Source organism: Pyxicephalus adspersus, chromosome 9 (assembly GCF_032062135.1).
Source record: "Pyxicephalus adspersus chromosome 9, UCB_Pads_2.0, whole genome shotgun sequence".
In the NCBI taxonomy this organism is placed as follows: domain Eukaryota; kingdom Metazoa; phylum Chordata; class Amphibia; order Anura; family Pyxicephalidae; genus Pyxicephalus; species Pyxicephalus adspersus.
In genome coordinates, this window is record NC_092866.1 from 63449662 (window position 1) to 63459394 (window position 9733).

Genomic DNA, 9733 nt, shown 5'->3' on the forward strand with positions numbered 1-9733 from the left:
GACCTGAAATTATTTCCGGTGTCCCTCGGAATAAAAGTTTTTTCTATATGGTATAAGCCATTACCATTGGTGATATACAGCGGTTTTGCTGCTTTGCCTCTAAATATTATTAGACAATGCAATGATGCATTAAAAAAACTTCCTATTAACATCAGTACTGGTCTGAGTGTCTATTCCTCACAACCTGGACTTGTGAGTGTTCACCTTGCACGTTTCACACTCTCCTTGCACGTTTTTGTGTTCAAGCATCCCTCCCGCTCTATGGTTTGGCTGCTCCGTAAACCTCACCACTTCCTGTTTCCACTCTTTAAAAATTATCTTTCCTCTCTTAACTTTGCTGCAGCGACCCCCAGCTCGATAGAAACACATTGCCTAAGAAAGGATTCAGGTATTGCCACCGTTGTGACTTCTGCAAAGTGTGGTTTGGAAGTCTTGTTGTTTTGTGTCTTCAGTTTTGCATTCATGTTTGTACAACCAATATATAAAGTGGTTTTTGTGTTGCATGTGGAGAACTGGTGAAATGTTGTACGATTTCTAACCAGCAGAATTTTGATGAATGTAATAGTGAAAAGGCAAATAAATCATATTCAGCTGTAAATAATTATTAATATTGTGTAAAGATTGAGCTGTAAAAATGCAGCTACCCAGAGGAAACCCACACAAACCCGGGGAGAACCTGCAAACCGAGATTCGAACCTGGGACCCAGCGCTGCAAAGGCCAGAGTGATAACCACTGAGCCACCATGCTGTGACATTGTCTACTTCTATTTTTATGTTTCTAAATTATTATTGCAAGTTTGATTGTAAATTCCACACAATCAAAGAAAGTAAAAAGTGAAATATTATCACAGCTAAGAAATTGAACTGAAAGAATTAATTCACATCTTGTGATTGTTTTGCAGTTATTTAGTATCTAAACTTTTGTTTTCTAAGTAAACTGCTGAAGTATTTGGTTTTCGAGGGAGACTAAAGAGCACAGTGAGAGCCATGGTGGATAAATGTAGTGCTCCATCATATAGTTATGAAATGCTATCTTCCTATTCTCCTCATTTTCTGTCCCTTCTCTTTCCATGAATAAGATTTCTGGAGTTGAGCTTTGAATGTCCGTTTTTAAAGCGTCAGACCACCCATAACTCTGTTTTACCTATATTACAAATGTGTTCCCAGTTTTACTAGTAGTGGTTCTGCATTAGCCATTGATTTCTGCAGAAAATTCTAAATGAATGATAACATTTAAAGTTCCTGGATCTGTATGCCTGCCCATGACTATTATGTGGGGTTTCTACTTCTTGTCCTGGCTTTTTAATGTAGATAAGAAGATTGATATTGATTTAGGTGGGAAAAGAACCCTGAACTGAAGCATAATAGATGCCAAGTAGAACCGAAACTTTATTGGGTGGACTGACACTTCAGTATAACGATTGATGTAACATTGGTTGTTGGTTGGTGATCAGTTTGGCTATGGTTACAGACATTGTATTTCCCAAAGATCTGGCTTCTTACAAATAATTGGTTGGTGCTGTATGGTCCCTGGCAAGCTGAAACACACCAGATATCCCAACTCCTAACTCTCATGCTATTACAATCCCAAATATCCAGTTTTCAAAATTCAAATAATTGTAGGACCAATGACCGGTTGCTTTTAACTAACCAGAATTTCTGACTTCTGTACTTTTTAGTTGTTTTGGACATTTAAAGTAATATACTAAATTGCATTAGTTAACCAATTTTTAACCTAAATTTATTTTTATTTGTTGGAAATATTCACCAATATGGTTGTTGAATCTTATGGTTCTCTCAGTTCTGTGTTACATTTTTGTTTAAATGTCTGAGTTATCCACATGGATGGTTTGTGCATGATTTCTAAGGTTACCATGTCTTTGTCTACACATATTATGAACCATTTCTCCTGGCTTTACCCAGGTATGCACCATCCTCTCAGCTCCGGAGTCAAGATGACACCAAGGAATGGCTGCGTTCCCATTCGGCTGGAGGGCTACAGGACACGGCCAGTAGCTCTCCATTTTCGCCTGGCTCCAGCATTACATCTCCTTCTGGAACTAGATTTAACTTTTCTCAGCTTGGTAAGTTACTAACATCTCTTGGTTAAGTGATGGTTTTCACCACTATGGAAGTTATCACAATAACTTCAGTGTTCTACCCAGATATTTTTTAAGCTTGGTGGGAGGAAGCTGTAGGTGGGCAACAGCCCCTGTATTGTGATCCAACTTTTCAGTAACCACCAAAAAACAGAGTGGTTACTGAAAAGTGCACCCAGCTAAAAGGGACTGAAGAGAACACTAAACTTATTGTATAACCTGTTGACCTAAATATATTTTACGTTTATGTATGTGTTTTGTACCTACAGCAAGCCCAACAGCTTCTTCACAGATGAGTTTGTCCAACTCGACAATGCTTAGAACTCACAGCCTGTCCAATGCCGATGGCTCGTGTGACCACTACGGTGAGACCCGCTTCCGAAACAGCTCCATGTCACTGGATGAGAAGACACGAACTATGAGTCGCTCAGGATCTTTCCGAGATGGGTTTGAAGAAGGTAAGTGTTGCCTTAAGGCATGTCCAACTATAGTCTACTGAAATAATCACATGACTATTGCCAATGTCGTCTCTGCCAGAGAGGCTTATGGGATCAACTTAAGGCAGATCCAATAACCTAACCCATACCCCAGTTCTCCTTATCTGGAAATATCATATGACCAATGTCTCACCTCTACTCAGGTGTCTGCAAAAGGAAACCTAAAAAAAAAAAGGAATATGTTCATATGAGCACTTCACATTTATTGCGGTTTTCATTCATAGCCCTGTCTAAAGTTGTATAGGAACCTGGTACAGACTTCCTGCAACATTACCAACCTTAGGCAGAACAATTATTATATGCTATGTTCAGTTCCACCTGAATAGTTGTCAGGTATTTAAAGGACTTTGATATCCCAAATACACATTGAGCTTTTATGATCAGGAGGAAGCAAAGGCACTTTAAAGGAGCTCCCTATAGAATAAATCCTTGATCTGCCTAATTCAAAAAGGAAAAACCATGGGTCCAAAGGAAACCTATAAAAAGGAATATAGTCATGTGAGCGCTTCACATCCTTATTGTGTTTTTTTTTTTTTACAATGGCCCTTTCCATCTGGAGTAAAGCATTTGAGTAATCATATTCCTATTTAGGTTTTGCCTAAATGACTTCTTCCTTAACTGTGATGTTTGTACATGTGGTATACTTTCCTCCATTCACATTTTTTTTACCTGCCTTGGAAACCACCTGGTATTATAGTATATATCTTTTTCACAACATCAGTTACCATTTGAAGTGGAGCAGGATTATCACAGTACCTTTTAAATCTGTTTTGCCAAAAATGTACCATTGTGTGCAACCTTTTCTGCCTTACCTTAGCACTAGGAGGCAAATACCTGACTGCTTCGAGAAGCTTTCTGCAAGATATCATTTTCAGATAATGTTTCATCTTCAGGGAGAATTCTGATCTATGATGGTTATCTTCTTTAAAATGTCTATAGTTACACTCTGTGAAAACTCTATGCTGCCAATCAGGGAGATGTGAAAGGAAATAGCCATAGCAATCAAAATACCTGTGTGATAACCTTTTGATGGAAGCCGATTCCCAACCCGAGTGTGCATGGCAGGAATATAACGGCTATCAAGAACTAAAATATCTTTAGTATAATGGTCTTTTCTGATGTTATCTCTTCCCAAGTTCCTCGGTACCAGAAGATGAGAAACAAAAGTATCTACACTGTCAGTAGCTCTGACTGTTGCATAGCTCTGTTACATGAATATGTTTAAGGGCCTAACAGTTGGGGTGGTAGACACTTCCCGCACACCAGTTAAACTAGCAGAGTCAAATTCATTCATAGCCCAGTCTAAAGCTGGTACAGAAATCCAGTACAGACATCCTGCAACATTACCAACCTTAAGCAGAACACCTATTACACTCCATGTTCCATCCCCCTGATCGAAAGGTCTTTGACATCCCAAATCTCCCTTCTTTAAATACACATTGAACTGTTGGACAGAAGAAGCTAAGGTACTCTATAGTGGCTCCCTATAGAATAAATCTTTGGTCTGCATTATTCTAAAGAAAAAAACAGGGCATCTCTAAAGGTGTCCATGCACCATTTTCTTGCTTCCTTCATAAGGATTTTGCATTGCATTTTATATGTAATCCAAAACAATGTCATCAAAGAATATGTGCAATTTCAATGTGTAATTTGCTTTTGTAAAAAATCACTTAGGCTATGTATACACGTCAGACGATTCTCGTCCAGTAATCACTTCAGGTCTGATATCAGACAGCGCTTGGTGTCCATCGAGGAAGGATCATAATAAAAGTGAAGGGGAGAAAACACTCCATCATTCTCCCCTCTCCATAGAGCAGAACAGCGCTCGTTTGTGCATCCTGCAGTCTTTTGTCCTTGGAAAGGATTGTGAAAGACCCTTTCCAACGACAATTGTTGCATGGGTGTACGCAGCCTTACCTGTGTGTTAAAATCTTGACATGATGATTTGCAAACCATTTGCCAGAATCCTGGGGCCAAATCCTGAGTGTTCCCAACTATGCATACTTATAAAATTAAACATATATATATATATATATCTGTAACAATAATCTAGATTTACACTAACTTGGAGAATCTGCCATTTATTGTTGTAAAAAAATTTCTTTGTGCAGCTGTGTTTTTTCCAAGTGATGATGAAGAAAGTGACTTAACACTTCACCTGTGTCAGGTTGCAGGAATAGTACTGCTTCACCCCTAGACACACAAACACACACAGGAACCTGCAGATCTGGTTTGCTGTCCTTTTACACTGTTTGTTGTGGCCTACGGGAATCTCTGCATAGAAACAAACAACTGAAAAACGTCATCTGATTTTCCACCAAATATGACACAACAGTGAGTGCAAAAACAACTGCTTACTGGAGATACACAAATGAAGGACAATGGGGCAATGATAAGAGACCCTTGCAAAATCCTAGAACAAGTCAGAAAATTAAAGTTGGGCTTTCCATTGAAAATGTCTCCAATTACTTTTTGCCCCAGTTTTTTAAAATGATATTTTTTTCCCCTAAGTGTGTATTCCTTGTTGAAGTCGTGTTTAAAAGACAGGTCCACTTAATTAGCCAAGACATTTTTAATTTGCCAAGACATATGTATGTAATTCCAACTCACTTCCATGAAAAAGAGTGACAAACACAGTTTTCTAAGCCTGAAGTCTAATACCCCCTCCTTTTCTGCTCTGTTGACCTGAACATCTCCTTATAGTGACAGCTAATTGCAATTGTGTTTATTGGTAAATCTGGCGGAATACCAGTACTGCCCACTGCCGTCCTCTGATAATTGTGCAGATGCTGGTTCTGTAAGATTCAGCACTGTGGTGCAAGTGAACGAGCAGCTGTCAAGGTGCCACACGAGAACCCTCCATCCAATGGCAGGTCTGCACCTGAAGACAGCTTTGGGTTTCTTTGGCAACTCAATACAAAGACATTTTTGTTAGTTAAAAGTTATTACATTGACCGGCCTAATAAAACAATTTCATGAACTAACAAAAAAAATAGCTAAAAGCCGCACCTTAATCTGCAGTCAGTGACTTAGCCCAGGCTGAGATGATGTTATCAGTCTGTTGCAGGCACGAGGAAGCATTTTCCCGGTCACCTCTTTCTCAGTGATCAGACTGTAACTTTGTAGCAAGGTGAGATGCTGACACTTGAACATAAGATGCCTGGGTTCTTCTGGAGAGGAAAGCAGATAAATGACTTGTCAGAGGTAATGCTGTGATCTCCGTAAGGGAGAATCCATTACACTGACACTTTACTTAGCATGCTGCACTTTACAGAAAACATAAATGTGTTTCTCGGTTCACTTAGTGGGATCTTGTTGTAAAGAGAACCACTACAAAGATATAAATCTGCTGGACATGTCTGTGTGCCCGATATCTGACCCTGTCTGATCTATATCTCCTCTCTTTTATTCCCACAGTTCACGGCTCTTCCCTTTCTCTGGTTTCCAGCACATCGTCTGTCTACTCCACAGTAAGTAAGATGCCTGCACCACTGGAGTTGCACTATTTAGTGAATAAGGCCCGGGTGGGAGAAAGAAACATGAGTGCATTGTCTGTGGGAGTCACATTCCAGCTGCCATTATACCGGTGTCTGTTAATCAGTGAATTAAACAATTTTTGTAGTTTCTATGGCTACCCCCAGCTCTTTTTTCATACAAGTGTTCATACATTGGGTCAGATTTATTAAAGCTCTCCAATGCAAAGATACACTTTCATCAGTGAAGCTGAGTGACCCAACAAACCTGGAATGGATTAATTCAGTCATTTGCTATTTGTTAGCAAATGTTTTGAATCCTGTACCGGATTCATTTCACATTTGCTGGATCACCCAGCTTCACTGATGAGAGTGTATCCTCTCCAGCCTTGGAGAACTTTTTAATAAATCAGGTCCATTGACTCTGCATTTGGTTTTGCTAGGATTCCACCAATCTTTTTTTTTTAGGAGTAACTGAAACATTGTAGATTTGGAAATTAATGAAAGAAAAAATGTAAAGATAGGTATGGGAGCTGTGTGAGTACAAAGTTTTATTATTATTATTATTATTATTAATAATAATTATTAAACAGGATTTAAATAGCGCTAACATATTACGCAGCGCTGTACATTAAATATGGGTTGCAAATGACAGACAAATACAGAGAGTGACACAGGATTAGGAGAGGACCCTGCCCCGAAGAGCTTACAATCTAGTTAATTTAGAGATGTCATCTTCATCTTCCTACAGGTAGAGATAGTACTTGCAGCAATAAACCCATTTTCTGCCCTAAAAGTTTAACAGACACAAAAATGGCAGCTATGGAATTAATATTGTGTATTGTGTATAGCCTTTTAAATATCTTAAACATAAATTCAATGATAAGCAAATATTGTCCAAATACAGAAGCCATGTAGATTCTTGCTTGAAGTGATTTGTGTATTTCTGCCAGATTTGTGCAGTGCGGCCTAATACTTTGCCTCGGTGCAGGACCTTCCTGTAATAAAGACTGACCCCCACTGCTGTGTCTTTGTGCAGGGTGACCGGTCTTGTCTCCGCCCCCTCCTATAGTTTTCTGCAGGAAGCCTGCAGTGTATGGGCCTACGGAATCCCTCCCACAGCTCTGCTCTTCACAGATTTTGTACATATCAGTGATCATGTGACCCTTATTTTACAAGCTGATACCCCTATTAAAAGTACAGCGCTGCATATTATGTTGGCGCTAAATAAATACTGTTTAATAATAATAATCTAGGTTTGCAAAATTGATTTTATATTCTTTGTGGCTATTGAGGAATATAGTTAAAAAAATATTTTTGTACTCCGAGTTTGAATTTTTGAACAAGAAAAAAAAAAGGTGTGAATCACTTGTTTATTTATTTGTTTATTGTTTATCTAAAAACAAAACAAGGAACTAAGCCACAAAAATCAAGTTTAAATGAAACAAAGAAAAGATAAAGGGTACATAGGAAACAAGGGTAACAAAGAATTGTCCAACATTATTATTATTATTATTATTATTAATAATAAACAGGATTTATATAGCTCCAACATATTATGCAGCGCTGTACATTAGGTAGGAGTTGTAAATGACAGCCAGATACAGACAGTGACACAGGAGGAGGAGAGGACCCTGCCCCAAAGAGCTTACAATCTAGGAAAACATCATAACATAAAGATAAAGCTCAAACATTTAAAACATTTGCCAGCAAAGAAATATTTTGGTGATTAAACAATCCCTTGGCTTGAAGTTGCACGCTTGATTGTTATAGATTCCGAGTAGCCTTAGGAACAGAATTATATAATTGTCCAGGTCAGGATGATCGAGGACACACAGACTCGCCTGTGCAGTCACAGCCCATTCCCTATCCAACCTCCATTGTGTTCGGCCATCTCGTCATTTGCAGAGGAATGTGAGACAACAGCGGCTCTTGTTGTAACAAGATTGTTTGAGATCTGAGACTCTGAATGTTTAATGTCTCCAGCACTCCGCTTTGCTTGCCAGAGAATTCCCTGCCAGTGAATGAGTCGATCCAGCGAGGTTCCATTAAAAAAAAGCCAACAGCCCAAATAAGGGAAAGGTAACAAGTCTCTGCATTTCACACCCGCAGTTTCTATTTTTAGGAGATGAAAAGATAAATGTTTAAACTGGATGATGTCTCCATTGTATCAGTTTATCTTCATGGAAAGCTGCCCCCCCCCTATCCTTGTTTGCCTTAATCCTCCCCCGCGTGTTCTAAAGCCATTTATATATAGTTCCATGGCAGAGATCCTGTAGCCTTTTTATTTACAAAAAATAAAAACTAAGAGCAATCCTGTGATAGAAGCTCCATGTCTTTCAAAGAAACTTAATATACATATTAAACTAAAGAGAAATGAGGGAGGTGAAAACCAAATCCCCCGTAACTCTATTAACTTTTTCATATACATAGATTCTCAGTTCCTCTATTTTATCATTACCATTCAAATGATTAAAGTCAGCGATCTCCCCGGCCCCTTTCAGCTGGGTGCACCGCCCGGCACTTTCCAGCAACCAGGTGGTTACTGAAGAGTTGGATCACAGTACAGGGCCTGCCACCCACCTACAATATCGTCCCACCCAGCTTAAAAAACAAATCCTGTCTTGAACACTGAAAGGTGAACTGTAAGTGTAGAAATACTGAAGCAGCCATTGTTGACTTGTTCTGAAAGCTGCAGGTTCCAGGGCTAATATTAGCTTTACAACCTGGCACCAATTCAGAACTAGCATGCACAAGTTCAGAGTGTTCATTCCCCAGGCACAAAATCTTTTATTTAGTTATATTCCTTCGTAGCTGCACAGGGTATCAATCCAATTTGTCAGCAACAATGTCTGCAAAAATAGCAAAGACAAATACAATGTGCTGTCTGTAGCAGAGCTGTGGGACCCAGCAGATTCACTCACTGCAGGAGAGGTGAGGATAAAACCAATCATCCTGTACAAAAAAAAAAAAATCAGCAATGATTGGTCCTTAATACAGGAAGCTTGTGCTGGGAGCCAAATTTCACCTTTACTGCACAAAACTCCCAAAATTCCAATAGAAATCTACAGCTTTGAAATGTATAATGCCTATTATTATTACTACACAGTATTTGTATAGCGCTGACATATTACGCAGCTCTGTACAAAGTCCATAGTCATGTGACTAACTGTCCCACAGTAGGGCTCACAATCTAATGTCCCTACCATAGTCATATGTCTTTATTACAGACTAAGGTCAATTGGGGGGAAGTCAATTAACCTAACTGCATGTTTTTGGAATATTGGGAGGAAACCCACACAACACGGGGAGAACCTGCAAACTCCATGCAGATAGTGTCCTGGCCGAGATTCAAACCTGTGACCTAGTGCTGCAAAGACCAGAGTTCTAACCACTGAGCCACGATGTTGCCCTCCTTTGATGTGTTAAATATACAATTGAAAGGGTTTTGTCATATCTTTATAAGAGCAGAAATCCATTGTTATTCTATGCACCCTACAGTGTTATCAGTATAAGCGTAAGATAAGTTGTAGTGACGATGGAAGGGGGAGGTATTTGTAGTCTTATACAAAGGTGACAATGTAGTTTCTTTATAGATCCAGTACAGTCTGCACACACTTCCTGTAATAAAGACCAATCACTGATGCTCTCATTCTCTGTGCAG

At 39.2% G+C, this 9733-nt stretch overlaps 1 protein-coding gene across 1 annotated transcript in view; it reads left to right on the top strand.

Moving 5' to 3' along the window:
- NAV2 (neuron navigator 2) overlaps positions 1-9733 on the top strand; it is a gene marked incomplete in the record, with an annotated part of 175018 nt that overhangs the window by 149230 nt on the left and 16055 nt on the right. The window contains 4 exon segments of the mRNA XM_072422311.1: positions 344-388; positions 1924-2084; positions 2369-2557; positions 6014-6066. Coding sequence (XP_072278412.1) covers positions 344-388; positions 1924-2084; positions 2369-2557; positions 6014-6066 — 448 coding nt within the window.